Below are 24737 nucleotides of genomic sequence, written 5' to 3' on the forward strand. Positions count from 1 at the left end.
GGCAATAATTCTTTCATCTCCACTCTCTGTGAAATGCTACCACTTGCTAAAGGCACTCATATTCTGGGCTTAATGGACACAGAGTCACATGCAACCATAAGCCAGTACTTTTTTGGTAGATATCCAAAAAGGGAGTTCATAAGTGATTCCCATTCATCCTGGGAAAACAATTATCAGTAGAAATATCTTATGAGAAACTATTTACACAGATTTATTCAGCTACACAAATACTAATAGTTCACAACAGGACTCCGTTGTCCAGAACATTACCACCACAACAAGACACTTTTTATTATATATGAAACTCTTAAACATTGATGTGGCTAATAAGGAAAAAAAATGGCAAGGGGAAAAATTTTAAAACACTATTCAAAAGTCAACATTAAGCTTTTGCCTACCCTGAAAATACATCCCTCAATATATTCCTAAAACAATTCTACCATGGTATATTAATATACACACATATATGTATGTATACATATATGTCACATATATATGTGTGTGTATATATGTATGTATATATATATGCCACTTCAAGTTCCTAAGCAAGTATTCTCAGTCTAAATTTTAAAACAGTCAAGAATACTGTGTCAAACAGTAACATACCTCCCCTGACATAAACAAGATTCATTTCACTTAGGTCACAGGACAATTCTCGAACTAGCATTGTTCACAGTATCAAGTGAAAATGGGAATTAAGCAATTACAAATCCCAGTGTTATTCCTTAGAATATATCTACAGAGAAAGATTTATAATGTCGTGAATGAATATGCACATTTCAGTGTGTCCATGTCTGTGTGTGTGTGCATACATGTATCCTTTAATCACTGTTCAATCTGTAGGTAGGTATCTGCAGCACAAAGTTCTGCAGAACAGCCTGTGAAGTAGGGTGAGAGACCTGTGCTTCCCATTAGCCTGGTAGATCACAAGGGGTATGGAGATGATCCAGGTCATAATTCTTTATTCAGTCTCGGATTTGTAAGTCTTAGATGGAAGCTGTGCATCAGTGGCTCATGTCTATAATCTTAGCTACCCAGGAGGCTGAGATCTGAGGATCACAGTTTGAAGCTAGACCAGACACTAAAGTCCATAAGCACTGTATCTCAAATTAACCACCAAAAGTAAATAAATAAATAAATACATAAGCTAGAATTAGAGCTGTAGCTCAAGTGGTAGAGTACAAGCCTTGAGCAAAAAAGCTCAGAGCCAGTGCTAAGTCTCTGAGTTCAAGCCCCAGTACACACACACACACACACATTCTAAATGATCTTCTAGGTTTATCAATTAATTAAAGGAAGAAGTAGTGAGGAAGACTTGGTGAAAAGGCTTGTTTTCAAAGTGGGTGGTATAATTATCCACATTGCAGAATTCAGTGCATGAGACAAGCAACACAAACAATAAACAACATGCACATATTTATAAGTTACAAGATATGATACACAAGTCAGGACCAATAAAGTACTTTTTGTTCCAACTGTTTTGGAATCAAATGAGTAATGGAAACACTCAGCTTTGTAACTGAACTTAAAAAAAAAACACTTTGAAAGCATATGCAATCTGATCTTTTAATTGAAACGTAGAACTTCTCTATTACAACCTCTTATTCTCAATACCTTGGAAGAGTTTCTAATTATTTTCAATAGTGATTTTTAATGACAACCTATACAAAGATATTCACAGAGCAAAAAGACTTTGACATTATGAATTCTTGGTTTCCTTATCCCTTTTCTCTCTCTTTTACTAAATGTTTTTGTTTGTTTAGGTTTCTGTCCCTACTGAATATATGACAGACAGACACATGATTTCCTGGGGGGGGGGTGGGAAAGAGTACAGATCCTAAAGCATATTACAGAATAGGACTTACTTCACAACATAAAACCATCAGAGAGCACATGTCATTGTTCCAAAAGCAACAATTTCCTACTTAAAATGTCTGCAACCTCTGTCACCCTCTGGGTCACCTAGGGAACATGGAAAGAATATAGCAAGTAACTAGCCCCAAGCCCAGTCTACCAGCATAGAGACTTGTGAAGTTATTCACCAACTTCTGAATTTGGAAATTAAGAAAGAAATTGGGTTTTCATAGGCAATGTGGTACTAAAGTGACATATAAAACAAACACATCTTTTTAGTGCAAAGAAATAAAACAATAAACTCTATAAAGCTAACTTCTTTCTTCACAAGAAAATGCATTTATGCATTCATAATATTAAGGGCACTGGGAGACTGGAAACCTGAATACACAAGGCTCGAAAAAAACAGCAAGCCCTTAAGTCCACAGCTTTTTGAACATATATAATAGCATTGCTAAGTGGGGAGAACAGAGGAGGGTGTCCATTAATTTCATTTTCAGAGGAACAAAAGAGAAAGATGAATACCACTGTTACAAAATGTAAATTCATATCCGTATTATTTTAATATTATGCAGAATATATATTCAGGAAAATTCTCTCCAAATGATATCAAATAAACCCGTGGGGATGGGTGGGTATATCTACACACACATACACACCTCTACCTCTACAGAGGCAAACATGAGATTTTTAAGTAATCATAGAACCAAGTGGTTAACACTATAGTAAAAATCTGCCCCCAAAAATCATACTTAGCACAATGAGTAACCAACTGGCAAACATGCCCTATACTGCCCTAAACTGACAATTGTACTTTAAAATCACTGGAAAAAAAGTGTTACTCAAAGAATTATAGACCCAGATAGAATCTCAACAGACCACTAATTAGTTCTTCTGCTTCTGAGAGAAAGCATTTTTACCAAATAATTCACCTTTCAATAACACATCATTTTAACAGAATAAAGTAACTTAGTACTGTTCTAGAAGTTAATCATAAAACTGATCACAAAAAATTGACAGGTATAGAACGCTCAAAAATTGTTCTGTTGTATTACTGAAAAAGAATGATGATGATAATTTCCCTCCTCTCCATCCATTTGCCCATAGAATTCTCAAGGTTACCCAGAAGTTTCACTTTCACTTGATAGCATTAATAATCATATGTATCTTATGATAGTATCAAAATATTGCTCAATATGAACTTCCTGGTGAATGTGGCATGGATGGCCACCATTCCTAACCAAAAGTATAAGTCCATTTACTAAAACATAGTAAATAGATAAAATAAAGTTAGTGAACATTCAGAGTATTTTACTAGTTCACCTAGACATATACTATGGCTTTTATGTAAAAGACATAATAATACAATCATAATTACCAGATATTAAAATCATTTGTAATACATTTTTAGTGTCTTCAAGAAAGGCAAAATAGGGACTGGGATTTTGGCCTAGTGGTAGAATGCTTGCCCAGCATGCATGAAGACCTGGGTTCCATTCCTCGGTACCACATACATAGAAAAAAGTTGGAAGTGGTGCTGAGGCTCAAGTGGTGGAGCTCTAGCCTTGAGAAAGCCCAAGGACAGTGCTCAGGCCCTGCACTTAAGCCCAGGACTGGCAAAAGAAAAAAAGAAAGCCAAAATATAAAGATCAAAAGCAAAATTCATGTATTTTTCTAGTGAAAATGCTGATGCTGAAATCTGATCAATTTTTCAAACAACATCTCTATTGCAGGAAGTGGTATTTTTCATAACATTCCAAGAAACGATCAGGACAAAGAAGAATGTAAAAATGTAAGGATTAAAGTCTCCCAAAATAAAATAAAAAGCAATCTAATGAACTATTGTTTAAGAATAAAAACTAGCAATTAAAACATAACTTTAAGTTAAATCAAGAATGTCTTCATATTTCCTAAACTCACTGAAAAACAAAATTATCCATCTTAATCCTATTAGCTATTCAAATCTGGGCTTGGAGAACCCATCATAGGCTAGAGAATAAAAATGAGCTTATTAGGCTGATACAACTAGGTGTTTCATGAAAAAGTAGGAGAGGAGGAAGTGGCCATTAAATGTGTGAACTTATACTAGATGGAAGAACAAAAGCACTTTGAAAATATCTAAATTCAAGAGACTTTCATTTCAAAATGGAGAGAAGTGACAAGGAAACAAAAATCCTAATGGAGACTAGAGCATATGTCTTTACTGAAATGACAATGCACCATGGCGATGGTTTCAGTGAAGCCTTGGAAAATGAAAGCTTCTACTTGCCTGTTTTTACTGAGATTTTAAGAACTCAGTTTCATTTAGAGGTACATAAAACTAAAATAGCAAAAGAATACGACTGTTAAATAGTCTAAGTGATCAGGCTACTGACAACCAGAGGTTGGCCGTGAATAACAAGTTCTTTCTGCAGGAACAGGAAGGTCACATGCTGTACAGAGCGCAACACAGTTGGCCTTAGAATGCATTATGACCTAAGAAGCAGCTTTCCCGCCCCCCACCCCGCCCCCAAGTTTTGAAATCTCACAGTACCACTGCAGGTTACATATATAACATTAAGCAGAGGAATGTACTCATATCAAAAGGATCACAAAGCAGGGCAAGTTGACAGAAGGCAAACCACAGGCAGGGCAAACTGCTCTATCTGAAGATGGCAATCACTATACATATCCCAGATTCTCCATCTCATTCCTGTACCGCTGTTCAGACACCTTGCTTTTATGTTGTTTGCTCTCTAAATGCTGCCGGAATTCCATCTCTTCGCCAGCTCCCACATTACACATTGAGCAGTAAAACTGGCCACTTGGAGTGACACACATGGCTAGATCACGTGGAATTCTCTGCCGAGAGCGTGGATTGAAGTAAGGACCTGACGAAGTAAGATATAAAAATAATGCATTTAAAATATTCATTACAAAACAATTGTAACTCAAAACACAAATATATTTAAGTATATGTAAGTATATATATTGCATATATTTATAATTTTTTAATTTTAGAGGAAGAATTTAATGGATTTTCTTAAACTATAGTTTAAATTACAAAGATAGAAGGGTTCCAGCAGTTAGTATACAATATATATGTTTGACTATATGTATTTGGCAATACAGCCAAACACAAACTTTTATGTAGGCTATGCCTCTGAAACATGAACACAATTTAAAAACATACCTTAAATTCTAAGCATTAAATACCTTTTTTTTTTGGCCAGTTCTGGGGCTTGAACTGAGGGCCTGGGCACTGTCCTTAGGCTTTCTCAAGGCTAGCACTCTATCACTTGAGCTTTTTCTGTGGATGTGGTACCTAGGAATCGAACCCAGGGTTCAGGCACTCTACCAGTAGGCAACACTCCCAGCTGTAAGCATTAAATTCTTTTAATTATGTTAATATATTATCCAAGGGAAATTTTCATACAGCTTTAAAAACAAAGATATGCCCTTCACAAGTGTTTATGAGATTTTATAAGAGAGATTAAAAAATGAATGCAATGCAGTCCCAAAAGAACAAAGGCTCCATGTTTTCCCTCATTTATAATAATCAATATGCATCTAAGATTTTCCTAGCAGAGAAGGAGCTCAACAGCTCAAAAGGTATGTGCATATGGCCATAAAGGAAGAGGCTAAGTGAAATGAACTCCAGATAGGGAAAGAAGATATATCCTTGTGATTGTTGTTTTTAATGTACCATGTGAAGTTATTTCCTTACTCTTTTTTTTCTTTTTTCTCTCTTTCTTTTATCTTTCCCTAATGGTTCTTCCTGTTGTTGCTGTATCTGACTTTGGTACCTGGTGCATTGTGGATAAACTTATTTGCTTATTTGAATTAGGGAAGGGAAGGGGAAAAACAAGATGAGACAAAAGACAAAAGAACCATTGTAATAGTGATATTCACAAGAAAATATATTGGAAATGAACTCTACAACTTGAGAGGGGTATGGGGAGGGAAAGAAGAAGAAGAACGTGGGAAGGGGTAACAATGTTCGGGAAGTAATGTACTCACTATCTGACAAATATAACTGTAAACACTATGATAATAAAAATAAAAATTAAATTAAAAAAAGAAAAAACATGAATGCAATGAAAAACTATGTAGTAGGCCAGGGATTCAGCTTAGTAATAGAGCATCTCCTTAGCATCCATAAGACTTCAAATTCCATATCTAGAACCACATATACAATAAAAGAGTATGTACTTATCAGTTAAAATGCATAGAAAATGCTTTAATTATGCTTATAATATTAAGTAGAATGAGAACATCACGACAACACTTTCTATTCTTATTTCAAAGCATGATACTTGAAAATATTAGAATGACTGTAGGAATTTTGGTGACATTATTTTCTTTTTGGTATATTATTGATTTCTTGAGTTAGATCATAAATCTTCTATCAAAATAATAAACATTCTATGCTCTTTGCAAAAGAATTTTCACTCTATTCGACAAATCTTGATATAGTATTTTCACTAATTTTTCATTTTTAGAGTTTTAAATTTCTAGTAGAATCTTTTCTTTGAATCAGGAATCATTACCAAGTATTTAAAAATTCCTGAACAGGGGCCTGGAGTTTAGCCTAGTGGTAGAGTGCTTGCCTAGTATGCACAAAGACCCGGGTTTGATTCCTAGGTACCACATATATAGAAAAAAAGCCAGAAGTGGTGCTGAGGCTCAAGTGGTAGAGCTCTAGTCTTGAGAAAGTCCAAGGACAGTGCCCAGACCCTGAGCTCAAGCCCAGGACTGGCAAAAAAAAAAAAAAAGTTCCTGAACAGAAGGAAAGGGTGACATTGTCCAAAAAGTAATTTACTCTTTACCTAACTTACATAAATGTAACTTGTCAACCTGTCTGTATATCATCTTCATAATAACAATGCAAAAACTTCTTTTAAAATCCTGAATAAATGGAAATATTCTTTAGTTTTAATTTTTGATACTGACATCTCACTAAATTATACTTTTGTCACTACTACTTTTATCCTAAAATGTTGTTTATCTGATATTAATATAACTACTCAAGCATCCTTCAGTTTATCTACCTTTTCTTTATCTTGTCTAATAATGTCTTTCAACTGATTTCAATAAAATTTCAACTTATTTCAAGAACATTTTAATTACTAATGTTTACACTTTTTAAGTGCATTGCACTGTATTTTCTAAATAGTATTTTTCTTAACCATCTCTTTTCAATGAACTTTTAAAAGTTTTCTTTTGCTGTCTTACTGTCAACATAAATAGCTCTGCTGGCATGTATTGCAGGTAGAGATTGGGAAAGGATAAAGGACAGTTCAGTCCTACTCTATTAAAAACAGTGATAGGACTGGGAGTTGGGCCTAGTGGTAGTGTTTGCCTAGCATGCACGAAGACCATGGTTTGATTCCTTAGTACCACATACATTAAAAAAAAAAAACAGATGTGGCTCAAGTGGTAGAACTCTAACCTTGAGAAGGCCCAAGGATAGTGCTTAGACCCTGAGTTCAAGGCCCAGGACTGGCAAGAAAAAGAAAGAAAGAAAGAAAGAAAGAAAGAAAGAAAGAAAGAAAGAAAGAAAGAAAGAAAGAAAGAAAGAAAGAGAGAGAGAGAGAGAGAGAGAGAGAGAGAGAGAGAGAGAAAAAGAAAGAAAGAAAGAAAGAAAGAAAGAAAGAAAGAAAGAAAGAAAGAAAGAAAGAAAGAAAGAAAGAAAGAGAAGGAAGGAAGGAAGGAAGGAAGGAAGGAAGGAAGGAAGGAAGGAAGGAAGGAAGGAAGGAAGGAAGGGAGGGATAATCACAACATAATATGTTGCAAATGGTCTTAACTTGTGGATGGGTAGGGAGGAGGGAAAGTGGGAGAAAAAAGTGGGAAGGGTAACAATGTTCAAGAAGAAATTTACTCACTACATTATATATGTAACTCCAACCCCTCTGTACATCACCCTGACAAAAAAAATAAATAAAAAAAAGCAGAAAAAAACTCCTATCAACACAATTCTCATTTAATATACTAAAAAAAAGCACCAAGAGAACATTCCAGAGTATATGTTTGTCTGTATCCCATTTCAAATATACTATTTGAAATCTCTAAGTAACAGTTCAAAAAATTATATTTTCTAAGAACTCCCTATATCATTCTGATTTACTACCTTGGTTAAAACTACTGCTAGGAGGCCGCGAGTTTGGCCTAGTAGTAGAGTGTCAGCCTAGCATGCACGAAGACCCGGGTTCGATTCCTCAGTACCACATACATAGGAAAAAGCCAGAAGTGGTGCTGAGGCTCAAGTGGTAGAGCTCTAGCCTTGAGAAATCCCAAGGATAGAGCTCAGTCCCTGAGCTCAAGCCCAGGACTGGCAAAAAAAAAAAAATACAACTACTGCTAGGAGCCAGGAAATGGTGGTTCCCATCTGTAATCCTAACTACTCAAGAGGCTGAGGTGACACAATTCTAGTTTGAAACCAGACCAGTCTAGGCAACCTAAGATTTACATATATATGTGTGTGTGTGTGTGTGTGTGTATGTATATATAATGTGTGTATGTATGTGTATATGTATATACTATGTATGTATCTATGTATATAATATAAAATATATGTATAAATACATATAATATATGCATATATACATATACATATATACATATATATTTTTAAAAATATCTATAGATAGATAGATAGATAGATAGATAGATAGATAGATAGATAGATAGATATTTAGAAATGTATTGTAAGGGGCCAGGAGTTTGGCCTAGTGGTAGAGTTCTTGCCTACCATGCACAAAGACCCAAGTTCAATTCCTCAGAACCACATATCTAGAAAAAGCTAGAAGTGGTCCTGTGGCTGAAGTGGTATAGTGCTAGCCTTGAGGAAAGTCCAAGGACAGTTCTCAGACCCTGAGTTCAAGCCCCAAGACTGGTAAAAACAAAAAAAAAATATTGTAAGGGTGATGATGTACAGAGGGGTTACAGTTACTTAAGTCAGGTAATAAGCACATTTCCTTTTAAACAGTGTCACCCTCTTCCTTATTTTCTCTCTGTTTTTCCCCTCCTGACTTTCCTCCTCTGAGTTGTGTAGTTCATTTCCAACGGTGTCTAGTGGGTTTCTATGCTATTGAATTGGTTTACTTTTGTCCCACCCTTTCTGATTAACCACTAAAAAGCCAGATGTGAAGCTGTGGCTCAAGTGGAAGAGTGCTAGGCTGGGTTTAAGATGAAGGAATAACATGTCCTTAAATACACACACACACACACCCCACACACTGGTTCAGGCCTATAAACCTAGCTAATGCAGAGGCTAAGATATGACAATTTCAGTTCAAAGCTAGCCTTGGCAGAAAAAGTCATGAAACATTTACTCCAATAAACAAAAAACCAGAAGTAGAGTGACTCAATGGTAGAGCACCAAATTTGAACAAATAAGCCAAGCAAGAAGTGTGATGCCCAGAGTTCAAGCCCCGGTTATTGGCATAAAAATAAAAACAAAACTCAAGTGTCAAAAACCAAAAACAGCAAAAATAATAAAAAAAAATCCTGTGAGGGTTGGAGGTATAGCTCTGTGGTACAATAATTGCCCATCTCACAAGAGGGAATTCCTGCATTCAAAATCTAGTGTCACCACCAAAACAAAACATAAAAAAAGATGATTAATTTCCTGCTCATTAAAATCAATGCTATCATTTTATTTTCTCCAGGGGGCTAGGGATGTAGTGTGACTTCTAGTATGTTCAAGATCCCGTTTTATCCTCAGCACTGACAGAAACAAGAAACATCTTTCTCATGACGTAGAAATTGAATGTGGGGGCCAGGAGTGTTGACTACTGGTACAGTGCTTGTCTAGTTTACATGAAACCCTGTTTACATGAAACCCTGGGTTTGATTCCTCGGTTCCATATATGCAGAAAAAAAAAAAGCTGGAAGTGGTGCTATGGCTCAAGTGGCAGAGCACTAGCCTTGAGCACAAAGTGTCCAAGGACAGTGCCCAGGTCCTGAGTTCAAGCCCTAAGACTGGTAAAAAAAGGAAAGAAAAAAAAAAGAAATTGAATGTGGTATAATGCAGTACCATAAAATATAAAGGAACTATGATAAATGATAATAAATAATTAACTACATAGAAAATAAATAAGACCTGAAATACACAACAACCTACAAAGCCACTAGACCAATTCAACAGAACAGTAACTGCTCAATGAGTTCTCATGGCTTATCTACTACTAATAAAGGAAATAAAAATAAGAACTTTTGAAGAATGTATGTGGAAATTTCCAAAGCATATAAAAATATGCATACTACCTGAATTATTCTGTACTATATACGTATTTCTGTGGAAATTTCCAAAGCATATAAAAATATGCATATTACCTGAATTATTCTGTACTGTATACATATTTCTTCTATTAGGCATCATCTTAAATTCATTTGCTTCTTTACGGTTTCTTCTTTGACCCACTTCTGAGGAATCCCTAAAGAAAGAAAGTTTAGGACACATGAGATTTCTAAACAAGGATCCATTTCTGTTCTTTTTCTTTGAAGGCACTGTCTCTTTGTAACAATACCTACGAGAATGAGTTACTCTGGGCTTCTGCCAGTCTCAGCCTCTTGGCATGATTCTTCCCTTGATAGTGAGCCTGTGCCACAGCAGGAGAACTAAATGAGGCATCACAGAGCTTACAGTAGTCATTCTCTGTGGCCAAGATCACTCTGCCTCCAGGCTTGAAAGAGCCCACCTGACATTAAAAAAAAAATAAGAAAAACAAATGTTAACAGAAAATAGAGAATCCATTATATCATTTTAAAAGTCATTCTGTAGAACTAAAAAATAATCAAAAGATACAGCATTATCAAGCACTCAGCTTGTTTGTTTAATTTTTGGACACTTGGGTGTGAATTTTTGATACATAGACTTAACATTTCCTAAGCAGGTGCTATACCACTTATGCCTGCCTCCAAGCCTAGGCATTCAGTTTTATAAGAAAATGAAACCGTTAGACTGGAAGACACTCATGGCTTTGTATTATAAACATCAATAGACCAAACTTCTGATTGACTTTGCTACAATTATTGAAGAAAAAAGTTTTTTTCTATATATTTTTATTGTAATTAATAGAAGCATTACATTAAATTTACCAGATAGAAGGTGCATTATTTCACAAACATTGATACCTTTCTCATGTCATGGTCCCCATTTCCCTCCAACCCCACTCATCTTGATTTCCCCCTTCCCTATCCAATTTCAAATAACCAATTAAACACATATAAAATATATCAGATAACAATGTGAAATACTGTAACAATATGAGATAACCAAGGGATGGCAAAAGAGATGAGAGATAACATAGTACATTAAGGGCAACAATCACTCATTATATGGCTTTTGTTTCTATATCCTGGAGGTCTTTACATTTAGAGTCATACTATATGGCCTTATGTATCTAGATTTTGTTCTACTGTAAATGTCTGCTAGGAAAGACCAAGGTTTCTACTGATTATGACAAATGAGGGAAACCACTGAGCCTATGTTCCTTTGAGTCTGACTTACTTCACTTAATATGATTTTTTCTAAGTCTTTCCATTTCCTTACAAATGGGGCAATGTCATTCTTTCTGACAGCAGCATAGAATTCCATTGTGTATAAATACCACATCTTGTTGATCCACTCATCAACTGAGGGGCATCTGGGTTGGTTCCATATCTTTGCTATAGTAAATAGTGCTTCAATGAACATCACTGTGCTAGTGGATTTAGTATGCCCTTGTTTCTGGACGATTGGGTAAATGCCTAGTAGTGGAATTGCTGGGTCATAGGGGAGCTCTATGTTTAGTCTTTTGAGGAACTGCCATAGGGCTTTCCATAGTGGTTGAACGAGTTTGTACTCCCACCAACAGTGTAGTAGTGATCCCTCCTGTCCACATCCCCTCCAGCATCTGTTGTTATTAGATTTCTTGATCCTGACCATTCTAACTGGAGTGAGAAGGAATCTTTGATTTGCATTTCTTTTATGACCAGAGATGTTGAGCATTTCTTCATGTGTCTATAGGCCACTTAACAGCTCTTCCTTTTTTTTTTTTTTAACTAGTCCTGGGTCTTGAACTCAGGGCATGAGCATTGTCCTTGGGCTTTCTCAATGATAGCACTCTACCACTTGAGCCACAGCACCACTTCTGGCTTTTTCTATGTATGGGGGTGCTGACAAATCAAACCCGGCTCTTCATGCATGCTAGGCAAGCACTCTTACCACTAGGCCAAATACCAAGCCTGAAGAAAATTTTTAAATGTCTTTAAGAATTTCCACACAGAGGACTTGGACAAGGAAATAAAAGTTAACAGGTGAGGCCTAAAAATCTCATTTCTAGAAAGAGTAAAATAGGCTCAGAATCTATTAGTAAGCATTTACTAAATACCAACTGTTTATTGGGCTTTCTGCCTAGTTCAGATGGATTAGATTGTTTTCAATGTTCTGATCCTTATAAAGTCTACAAACCACATAGAGATATAACATAATGAAAGAAAATTAAGTAGCAGATCCAGAAAATTATATTCAGATTGGAGAACATATTAAAAGAAACATAACACTATAGGTCTTTGTTAGGACTCCCCAGAAAAATGGCTATCATCTAGGTAACTGACACATCTGGGGGTATGGGAAGTCTTCCAGGCTCTACAGCCAGTCAGTTCCTAATGCTCTAAGGATCTGCTATGGCCACATCTCCTTCTTACTCTCTCCCTACATAACCTTTCTCCCTGCTATAAGATGCCCCTCCGCAAGTCTCCATCTTGGGGGAGCAGGTTCAATTCTTATAATAAATTTTCTCCTCTGCCTGAACAACCACATCGTGATCTCCTTTTTCCAATATAGTTATATCTACTTTTCCTAGTTATAGCTATATAGTTCTAGTTATTAGTTTCCTCTTGAGGTACCCTTTAGGTACCTTTGAGTAGGGAGCTTTCTGGATTATGTTTTTCTCACACAAACTTCAGAGTCCATTCCCTTCTGTTCTTTGGAAGACAAAAGCAGAAGAATAACACGGACTTGCATTTTTTGTAGCTTTTGAAACATGGTTTCTACTCCTTAATCTTTGAAATACTATTTTCCCCCAGAATGGCACAGTAGTCATAAATAATAACTGTAAACTGTAATCTCAGTTCTCACAATAGTTCAAAGCAATATTTAAAAAATTCAAAATTAGAGGCCAGGAGTTTAGCCTAGTAGTAGAGTGCTTGCCTACCATGCACAAAGACCCGCGTTCGATTCCTTGGTATCACATCCATAGAAAAAAAAGCCAGAAATGGTGCTGAGGCTCAAGTGGCAGAGCTCTAGCCTTGACAAAGACCAAGGACAGTGCTCAGGCCCTTAGCTCAAGCTCAGGACTGGCAAAAAAAAAAAAATTCAAAATTAATGAAAAAAACCAGTGGTAAATAAAATAGTGAAAACTTAATGGTAGGATAACTAATACTGATTTTTTTCTTTTGCCTTCGAGTAAAATATTACTTGGCATAGCACTGTTACCAATCTTGTTTGTATTTAATATTTTAAAATATTTTTATTTAACTTATTTGCTTTTTAAAAAATATTCCTTTAAATATCATTAATTGTAATTGTTTAGTTTTGGGATATTCACTTAAATTCTGTGCACTTCGCATGTCTAATTATGGACCCACACTTCAGTAAATGCTTTTAACAACATAGAAGTATCAGCCTTACTTTTCAAACGGTAGTCCATGAATCACAAGTATGAGCCTTGCTGGAAGTTTATTAGAAGCTCAGGATTCCTGAGTAATTTTCCAACTTTTCATATTTGGCAGTGGTGGGGCCAGTTTCTTTTGATCTTGGACCTCTGTTCTTAGTCACCATAGTGCAAATTTATGTTTCTAGTGTCATTGTTTTAATGCTTCAAATATATATAAAAGTTCTAGAATTTTTTATTCTTGTAGATTCTTCAGGGGGAATGAGATATACTGAAAACAAAAACACTCAGAGAAATCATCAAGCTGAATAGTTTTCACATTACTGATTGCTGAAGGCTGCTCTACGACTGGATGGTTGTCTCCTATTGGGGATGTTATTAACTAGGATGTTTACCCTAGGAACACAGCCTATGCAGCCTATCATCACATCACCATCTCTGGCTTTCTTTGGTGGTGGTGGTGGTGGTGGTGGTGGTGGTCATGGAGCTTGAAGTCAGGGCCTAAGCACTGTCCCTGAGCTCTTCTGCTTTACCACTTTTAGCCACAGCACCACTTCTGGTTCTCTGGTGGTTAACTAGAGATAACATCTCATTTTCCTGCCTGGGCTGGCTTTGAACTATGATCCTCAGATCTCAGCTTCCTGAATAAATAGGATTACAGGCATGAGCCACCAGCCCTCTGACTTTTGAAGGCAGCTATCTTTCCCTTGACAATCTTCTCTCCCATGAGACAGTGCTATTTTCTTCAAATATGACATGGTTTCAAGAATCTTTATCATATATTATTTTTCTTTGCCCCAAACCTTGGTTGCAACTCTTTGATAGCCCAAGGAAATTGAATACTGTTAATTCCTGTCCAAGTATGAAAATTAGATAAGCATACTTATTAACTATTTTATTTTGATTTCTCAGCTCTGGTTAGTTTTGAAAGGGCAAGCAGAAAGTGACTCCATTTAGGATCTGACACCATTCCCTCTTATCTGCAAAGTTTGTTTGTTTGTTTGTTTTTTTTTTTTTTTGCCAGTCATGGACTTGAGCTCAGGGCCTGAGCATTGTCCTTGGACTTTCTCAAGGTTAGAACTCTACCACTTGAGCCTCAGCACCATTTCTGGCTTTTTTCTATGTATGTGGTACCGAGGAATTGAACCCGGGTCTTCGTGCATGCTAGGCAAGCACTCTACCACCAGGCCAAACTCCCAGCCCTCTGCAAAGTTTTTTAAACTGCCTCTGGATGGACTGTAGTTACCTAGACAAGTTTTTCCTGAGAGTGTCTGCTCTTTGCTGGGATGCATGTCCCAGTTGACTGCTGGCATGTTCCACATTGGAGGTACAGGCAATTGACAGATCACTTTTTATTTTTCAGTTGAAGCAACAAGATCAACAGAAACAGTTTTTAAGTAGGGCTTATCTGGAACTTGCTAAGAAGAACGGTTAAGCTTGACTAATAAATACTTATATATTCTTTATCTCTCTGTCAATCTGACTAAATGCTGCAGAGGTTAAAATCTGCAATGACAAAACCAAATAGTAGATGAGAGTATTGAAAAAGTAACTGTGTAACTGAATATAGCACTTTAGGGTATGGCTACTTAGGACTGAAACCATTGTCAGCTCTGCAGCCAAGGTATCCTACATACTTGGGAAACAAACATGAGACATATTTGTTGGTGCCCAAATCAGATGAGCTTCTTTGCAGTTTGGGTTTAAAACTGATCATTTTTTTCCCTTTGGCCTGTGGAGTCATTAAGTCTTGGTTATTATAGAACTGCATGCAGTTTGAGTTTAAAACTGCCTGTTTTGTTTTGTTTTCTTTTGGCCTGTGAAGCCAGTTAAGTTTTGATTACAAGAAAATCTTTAAAATAATTTTGATATACAGCAGATATGGAAGTGACCTTGAGCCCAGGAATATCCTACTAGCCCAAGGTGTGCCAGTTACCTAGTTTGTAGGTGCTAGGCAGGGACTACTATGTGTGCTTGGTGGGAAAAGAGAAGGGGCCATTTTTCCTGGGCATATCTAACTATATATTGTGTTCATATATATATATATGCATAAATATATATACATTTGTCTATATTTATACATACATACATAACTATAATAAAGAAATAAAAATGGAATAAATTACAAAAAGAAATAAATCACTAAATCTCTTTCTTTTCATTCAAGGCATAGTCTATACCCAATGTTGTCGGGGTTTTTAGCACTCTTTGCCTTCTGACCAGCAGGAAGGGCAAAGAGAACACGCCCCGACTAAGATGAAACCAAGAAAGGATAGGGCTGGCTGGCCACCTTCACCCAGCCCTCCCTTCTCCAGTGGGAAGACACAGACACACCAGGGAGAATGTCAAGGCAGACTCTTTAATGGGAAAAGACCAGGGGCTAAAGTAAGAAGCAGGAAACTATTAACATAGAAGTAGGCAGGACAGGGGGAGGTAGGTGCGGTCAGAGAGGGCGGCAGGGCCAATCCATGGGTTCGAGGTAGCCTTATTTTACATCACAAACCACAGCCAAACCTCCCAACCAGGAGACAGGCAGGTTGGATCTCCAAAACCAGGAAGTGAGCACTGGGCCATGAGGTAGGCCTTTTACCCTTGATGTGACATGCCCCACACAATGTCATTTAACTCTCAATTCTGACACAAGCATACTCCTGTAACGATATTTGTTTCACTATATCAGGTATCACTACCAAATTTAATGAGAAATTGCAGTGTTTCAAGATTTTAGCAAGCATTAAATCTAGCACAGTTCAGTAAGTTAAAAGTACCAAATAAGATGCTTTAGGAATTTTTGCCCAACTGTACCTAGTTGAACACATGGACAATGAATGTTACTCAGGAGCATTTTTACAAATAATAGCTTCCTACCTTTCATATATGTCTCACCTGTGGAGGCACTGGAACAACTGGAGTTGCTGTAGGTTCTACTGCATTGCTCATTCTTGCAGGTGGAGGACAATTATTGGCTGCATAGTAATTTCGGAGTTTTTTGCCATGGTTCTTACCCTAGAAGTAAAAAAAAAAAAGAATGAAAACATTATATTGAGTTAATTGAAGTATTTATTAAAAATCACAAACAACACTAATTTTATGCTATTCTTGGTTCATGTATGTCTGTACGTAAAATTAATAGCAAAATTTTATTTACTAGATCTGAAATATAAAAGCTTCTTTACTCTTAGAGATGATTAAATTTAATTGGGGGCAGACAAGAGATGAAAACTAAAAATAATAGTAATTTCCTATACGTTTCTAAAAACGTACCATATTTTCCAATGATCTGTGCAGTCAACTTATTATTTGTAAACTATTACATACAAATCTCTTGAAGTTCAATAAAATCTACTTTAGAAGTAATGAAATTGTTAGCTTCAATTATTTTTACAAAAACAGCAATTACAGAGCATTTTTAACTTACAAATGACTTTCAAATACAATAGTTTACTTGCCACTTGCAAAAATCCGGTTAAGTAACAACCGTTGATATTACTTACATATGACATGTAAAGAATTTGCAACCTGAAACTGATGGAGGGGGGCTTGCCAAAGACCCTTTTCCAAAGGGTAAAGTAGCAGATTCAAAGCCCGAAGCAGGCCTTCTAAAGCCAAAACATGATCCTTTTCACTCTAACTACAATGGTTTTAGAATCTACTATGTACCTCTACTAAAATGGACTCACCTTATGTTTTATTTATTATTCACTTGTTTGTATATCTTGAGTGCATACAAATTAGTAGCAAGAATTAATGGTCTAAAAGCATTCTAAGTGCCATACACTGGTGGTTCACACCTATAATACTAGCTATTTCAGGAGAATGAGAACTGACGATTGTGGTTCAAAGCAAGCTTGGGCATGGAAGTCAGTAAGACTCTTATCTTCAATTAACCAGAAGAAAACTGAAAATAGTGCTGTGGCTCAATTGGTAGAGCGCTAGCCTTGAGCTGAAGAGCTCAGGAAAAGTTACCAGGCCCAGAGTTCAAGCTCCATGACTGACAAAAAAAATTCAAACCCACTGGTAAATGTTCATTTATCATCTACGTTATTCGAAACCACAGAAATAAACTGAAGACCAGTATAAAAATCTACAAGAGACAGGCACCTAAGCAACAAAAATGAACTAAGTCATCTATATCCCCTCTAATACTCTAGCTGTGCTTCTACCACATCCACAGTGACTCCCGGAGTCAAATCTAATGTTATGGTCTCATCTGTATATCTTCATCTAATTTTGATTCAAAGCAGCAAGACAAAATTGATTTTCCTTCCTTTCCATCATTCTTTTTGCCTATCTTCTGTGATTCCTTTTCCCTTTCCATCTCTCCTCCTGTACCAGACCATAGGCTCTGCATTACTCAAGGCCTCATTTTTAGACTTCTCTCCATCACTTCTCCAACTCTAAGGTTATTTTATTCAGTCCTATAACTTTAAGACAAAAATTTAGTTGATGGGCCCCAAAATTAGCTCCATCTCTGATCTCCAGTACCATGTATCCAACTGACTTCTTGCCATCCTAACTTTGAAATCTTCAGAGGTACATCCAACGTGACATAATTCCTTTCAGACTTTCTCCTTGCCACTCCATATGTCTATAAATGGCACCACAATCGATCCAGTTGCTCAAGATATACCAAAATTTTTCTTGGATCCAATCTTCCTTAAAACACTTTTAATGTATAAGGAATTCTTGGTGGCTAACCTTCGAAATACACCTCCAGTCATTCCACTTATACAACAACACTAAATATACCACAATAATTCAAACTACTTTCACTTATAATAGGAAACAACACCTAACGAGGCTCTGCTGTCAACTCTGTTCCCTTGTAATTTTCCTCATTATAAACCAGACTGACATAATTCTAGACAAAGATCAGTTTATGTCACTTACTTAAAATCTTTCAATGACTCTTCACAAATTGATATTTAAAACTGACAAATCTCTCTGTGTGTGTGTGTGTGTGTGTGTGTGTGTGTGTGTGTGTGTGTGTGTGTGTGTGTGTGTGTATGCATGCCAGAACTAATGCTTGGACTCAGGCACTACACAGTCTGAGATTCTTTGCTCACAGTTCATACTCTAACACTTGAGCCACACCTCCACTTCTATTTTACTTTGCTATTGTTTTGAGGGGGTAGTTAATTGAAATGAGTCTCGTGGATTTTTTTTAATCAGGATGGCTTCAAACCATGATCTTCAAATCTCAGTCTCTTGAGAATCTAGTATTACAGCCATGTGCCACCTGCATCTGGGTGACAAATCTTATTTTTAAGGCTTTATAAGGGGGTGGGTAACCTTACTCTGCCAAAGGCAGAGGTTTTTTTTTTTTTTGAAAACTTAGAACATAATTCATAAGCCATTCAAAATTATCATTGGACATGGATGGACTATAGAAAGCCAGCGAGGAGCAGATGTGTCTTTCTGATGACATATTTTTCATGGACTTATGTGAATTATGTGCTGGACATTCCTGTGCTTGCAAAAATGCTTTGGTCCTGTGTAGCTCTCATATCTAATGCCATATAATGCTCCTTTGTCTTGCTTGCCGTGTTCCTGATTTTTATGTTCCTTAAATGTACCAAGAACATTCTCACTCTGGAGCTTTTGTTTGTATGCTCTTTTTACTCAGATGATACCTTCTTCAGATCTCTGCATGGCTGGCTCTCTTATCATGGACATCTCCACTTATGCTGCTGTATCATCTCACTAATCCTGAAGTACTACAATCATCATTTCCAAGCAAATACACACACCATCATAGTACCACATTATATTATTTTATCTTAATACCACATAACTCCATCTAACATAATATTCACTTTAGTTTTTTTCTTTTCTTTCTGAAATGTAGACTCTGAAAATAAGGACTTTGTTTTTCTCCTCCAGTGCTGAGATTTTTGTTTTATTTTTACTTTTATTCCAGTACTAGGGTTTGCATTCTAGACAAAGTGCTCTCCCTTGCCTTCCTCACTCAAGTTGGACAGTATCACTAAACCACACTGCCACTTCCAGCTTTTTGCTGGTTAAGTAGAGATAAGAATTTCATACACTTTTCTGCTGGAGCACAACCATCAGACTTCTGATTAGTTTGGAATACAGTTGTGACAGTAATTTCTAACATAGGGTAAGCAAGCTTTAAACATTAGTTGCACAAATGAGTTGGATAATGTATTATGATACAACTAGGAAAGCAGGAGATTTTGCTTCTGCTTCAACTCTAGATTGTACCAAAGAAAGTTCTTTTGAGGAGACACTGACTCATCATTGAGTAAAACTTTATCAAGAAGGTAAAATTGAAGGGAAGAAAAAATTGTGAATTCAGACAACATTATGAGCAAAGGTCCAAACAGGTGAATTGTGCAGCCCCCAGAAAAGATGGCCTTCAGGATTTTTAGTGGAAGTGGTAGATGTTAAGATACATAGCCTGCCCATCCTTAGTGATAATGTCCTTGACCCAGAACTTGCACCTTGGAGGTAACAGAAAGCCTCTGAGATTATCAGCAAAATGAGGGAATATGACTTAATTGTATTTAATAAAACTTAACCTGGAATAAGGAGGGGGGACAAATTAAAGTAGACCAAAGTTGGAAGTTAGAAAGAGTACCAAAACCCAGAAACTGCAATAGGGTGTGATAGAAAAACAAATACTAAAAGCCCACTAAGCAAAACTGAAAATACCTAATCTATCAAATAAAAGGAAAACCAGATAATGTGTTATGAAACCAATGGAGATTTAGGATTCAGGTGAGACTGAAAAGAAGATATTAACATGTGATGATATTTAAACTGAAACATATTACCTGGACAGAGTAGAGAGAAATAATTTCCCATAAACACTGGAATAAAATGAGGGCAACGTGACACAAGAGAATTGTTGGATGGAGGGGGGAAAACACAGAAATTGGAAAAGACAAGTACAAGTAATAAGAAACTGAAATGAGGAAAGAAAGCAAGCAACAAGGTAAATACAGCTAAAATTGATTAAAAACCATTTTTAAGATGGGCACTATTGGCTTATGGCTTATGACTGTAATCTTAACTCAAGAGGCTGAGAGCTGAATATTCCTCTCAAAGCCAGTCCATCAGAAAAGTATGTGAAACTCTTATTTCCAATTAAACACACACACACACACACACACACACACACACACACACACACACACACACACACACCAAGCTGTGGCTCAAGAACAGAGCCCAACCCTTGAGTAAAATCCAGGACCAACAAAACAATAACAATTATTTTTAAGGGGGAGAATGGATAGCATCTTTGCAAATGGTTTTGCCCCACTGAAACATAGATTTATCATTTTACCAGTATTGAAAGGTAATGTGGTCTTTAAGAGGTTGGTGAGGTCAAGGAGACTCTGAACTCAGGAAGAGATGAATTTAGTCTCCCTATACTGGGTAAGTTATTTCAGGCATAACTAGCAGCTCCTCTGAATCTGTCACATGTGTGTTTCTTCTGAATGTGATGGCCTATTTCCACTTCTCCATCACACAACAAACGTAGCACAAGGCACTCACTGGAGTTGAGCACCATGCTTGTAGACTTTCTTGACTTCAAAACTATGAGCCAAAATAAACCTCTTTCCTTTTGAAATGACCTGCATGGGTAATTTGCAATAGCAACAAAAAATGGACTAAAGGACTGGGAGTTTGGCCTAGTGGTAGAGTGCTTGCACGAAGACCCGGGTTCAATTCCTCCGTACCACATACATAGGAAAAAAGCCCAGGACTGGCAAAAAAAAAAATGGACTAAAGATATCATAGGTCAATCTGTTGAGACTAAGACCATACTACAGGACATCTGGATGAATCCCCCTTAAATAAGGAAGGAGGATTAAGGATGTCAAGACTAAAGGAGTCTGAGACTCTTCTAAAAATAGGTGAGAATTCCAATACACAAATTTGGGGGAAGATATCTAAAACACTATTCTAAGAAACTGAGATAAAATAGGGAACAAAAATTAAGCCCTTGACTTCAAAAGACTTTTTTTGGAGGGTGGGGTCAGGCATAGGGCTTGAATTCAAGGCCTGGATGCTGTACCTGAGCTTTTTCCGCTCAACGCTAGCACTCTACCATTTTGAGTCATAGCATCACTTCCAGTTTTCTGGTGGATCGTTGGAGATAAGGGTCTCACAGACCTTCCTGGTGGGGCTGGCTCTAAACCATGATCCTCAGATTTCAGCCTCCTGAGTAGCTAGGACTATTGGCATGTATTACTGGTGTCCAGGTACAAGGGACTTTTTCTGATTATAAATATTTGTATTCACATACTTGTGTGAGTGTGTATAACTGAAATTTGTTCTGCAGGAAAAAAACAGAATGATGTAATCAATATAGGCATGAAGATAAAAAGTGAAGGATAAAACTCTAAGACTGCAGTATATAAACTATTAGAGTAATAACAGAAGAAGCACAGAAACAGTGGCAGGAGCTTGAACTAATTCAGTAGTGATACTTACTAAACACTATGTTGGAAATGAACTATACAACTGGGGGGGGGGAGTCAGAATGGGAAAAAAATGGGAGAAAATGTGGGAGGGTTACACTGTTAAAAACAACAACTCACAAAAAGAAGGACCCAAAATAACCAGATATGTAATGCTTGATGACCTAAGGAGAAAGATGAAACTCAGGCAAGAGTAGTCGTGGAAGCCTAAAGCAAAGAGTCTCAAAAGAAAATAACCTAGTTAGATACATTACCACCTAGGAACTCTGACACAGAAATATGCACAGGAAGAAATAACTAAAAGAAGGTCTCTAGGAGAACTGTTTATAACAGCAGGGAAGTAGAAACAAGTGACCATTTACAAAATAAGGGATACATTGTAGACTATTTGTATCATGAAAGACAATATAGTAGTGGAAAAAAAACATTCAAGGACTATTCTTACAACAAAATTGAATGGAAAAAATATAAATAACTTTTAATATGAAATTTAACGATATAAAATTTTTATTTCACAAAGTCAAACTTTTTGTAGTAAAAGTATACCCAAAGTGGGGAAAAATCATAACAATTCAGGAGCATCAACAGGGCTACATATGGGAAAAAATGCATGAGAACTTCAGCTGAATTAATATTTCTTCCTTGTGCCATTTTTCCTTACTGGTGGCTCACCAAGAAGATTCTAGCTACTCAGGAGGTTGAGATTTGAGAACCAAGGGTCAAAGCCAGTCCAGTCAGTAAAATTCGTAAGATTTATCTCTAAAAAGCCAGAAGTACAGTTAAGCAAAAGCAATAGGACCTAAGTTCAAACTCCACTACTGGCACTAAATAAAATTTTTAACAAAGAATATTTCTAAATAAAATAAAAGAAAAGAAAAGAATACTTCTGGCTGGGCATGGTGGCCCATGCCTATAATCCTAGCTACTCAGGAGGCTAAGATCTGAGGATCAAGGTTCAAAGCCAGCCCTGGCACAAAAGGACATGAGATGCTTATCTCCAATTAGAAAATGGAAAATGGGGCTTGGCTGAAGGCTAGGTCAGTTGCCAGTCTTGAGCTGAAGTGCTCAGGGCCAAAGCCCAGGCCCAGGGGTAGGGTGGTAGACGTGAGCTGAAGAGCTCAGATATAGGCTGAGTTCAAGCCCCATTGACCCCCCCCCAAAAAAAGAGTATTTCTAACTTAGTAATAAACTAGATGGCAAATACAACTGCTCAACTTTGTGGGTTGTTTTTTTTTACAACAGAAGGATTTCATTAACAAAAATTACAACAGCAACAAACAAAAGAAGTAGTTTGTCACTTCCTTCAGTAAAATCAGGACAAGTGATATTTGGATTTAAAAAGACAAGTCAAAATTGGCTACAGTAAGAATTATTTCAATGGAATATTAAGAGATAAAATGTGACATGGAGCAGCATAACAAGGAATGTGAAGTGTGAAAACAGAAACAACATAAGCAGTGTGTATATGCACATAGAAAATTTTTCTACCCTAGAGCAAGTAGAGGAATAAAGTACAAAGCGGAAATGGAGTTGTTGTTGTTGATCGTGGGGCTTGAACTCTGGGTCTGGACGCAGTCCCTGAGCTCATAGTTCAAAGCTACCACTCTACCACACTGAGCCACAGTGCCACTTCCAAAATTTTTTTTAAAGACACTCTGTATTTTGGCTTATTGCATGACAGACAACAGGAAGAAGTCACTAAAAACAGCAGGGCATATTACACAGACGGTAAGGGAACTAAGGAATCCAGTACCACCAGCTAGCTCAAGGTCAGATAGTACTATATCTCTATTCAAGCAGACACTGTACACATAATGTAACAATTGTTACAATAATGGTAAAAAACTTTTTTAGCACTTATCATATGCCAGGCACTTTATAAATATTTATTTATCTATTGGTGGTAATGAGGCTTCCACTCAGTGCTTCATATAGGCACTCTACTTGAACCATTTCCCAACCCCACAAGTATTATCTCATTTAATGGTCAGGACATCTCTATTAGGTAGAGACTTTATTAGCCCCATTTACAATATAGCTGGTATCTTTGAAAACAAACAACAAGAACAACAAAACAGAATAGATGTTGAAATATTCAGGCCAAGAAAATTTGCCAAAATAAAAGACTAGAATGAATATATTTGGCCAACCAGGTATCTGGAAAGATGAATCTGAGACAATTAAAAGTTAGGCATGCTGGGCATGGTGGCTCACACCTGTAATCATAGCTACTCAGGAATCTGAGATCTGAGGATCATGGTTCAAAGCCAGCCCAAGCACTAAAGTTTGTGAGACTCTTATCTCCAATTAACCACCAGAAAAACTGGAAGTGGTGCTATGGCTCAAGGGGTAGGGTAGTAGCCTTGAGCTGAAGAGTTCAGTGACAGTGCCCAGGCCCAGAGTTCATCAGCTGACCAACCAAAAAAAAAAAAAAAAACTTGGGCATATCTTTTAAAAGAAAGGATACTTCATAAGAAAAAAAAAAGGCCCTTTGACTTTCTGGACAAAGAAAATCAAGTAACATATAAAGAATAACCACAGCATTCACAATATAAAAAAATAACTGCACAGCAATAGATACTTAAAACTTATTTTTAAAATTCAACAAAAAGGACTGGGAGCATTGCTTATTGGTAGAGTGCTTGCCTACCATGCAAGAAGCCCTGGGTTTGATTCCTTGGTACCACATACATAGAAAAAAAGCTACATGTGGTATCATGGCTCAAGTAGTAGAGCACTAGCCTTGAGAAAGCCCAAGGACAGTGCCCAGGCCCTGAGTTCAAGTCGCAGG

At 36.8% G+C, this 24737-nt stretch overlaps 1 protein-coding gene across 1 annotated transcript in view; it reads right to left on the minus strand.

Annotated features, from left to right (window-relative positions):
- Positions 1 to 4515: 4515 nt before the first annotated feature.
- Zmat3 (zinc finger matrin-type 3) overlaps positions 4516 to 24737 on the minus strand; it is a 36824-nt gene continuing 16602 nt past the window's right edge. The window contains exons 3-6 of the mRNA XM_090331132.1: positions 16380 to 16499; positions 10369 to 10535; positions 10171 to 10271; positions 4516 to 4724 (exon numbers count right to left, since the gene is read on the minus strand). Coding sequence (XP_090187258.1) covers positions 4516 to 4724; positions 10171 to 10271; positions 10369 to 10535; positions 16380 to 16499 — 597 coding nt within the window. The remainder of the gene's footprint in view (positions 4725 to 10170; positions 10272 to 10368; positions 10536 to 16379; positions 16500 to 24737) is intronic.

The sequence above is a fragment of the Megascapheus bottae genome, chromosome 1 (genome assembly GCF_031878675.1).
Source record: "Megascapheus bottae isolate mThoBot1 chromosome 1, mThoBot2.hap1, whole genome shotgun sequence".
NCBI lineage: Eukaryota > Metazoa > Chordata > Mammalia > Rodentia > Geomyidae > Megascapheus > Megascapheus bottae.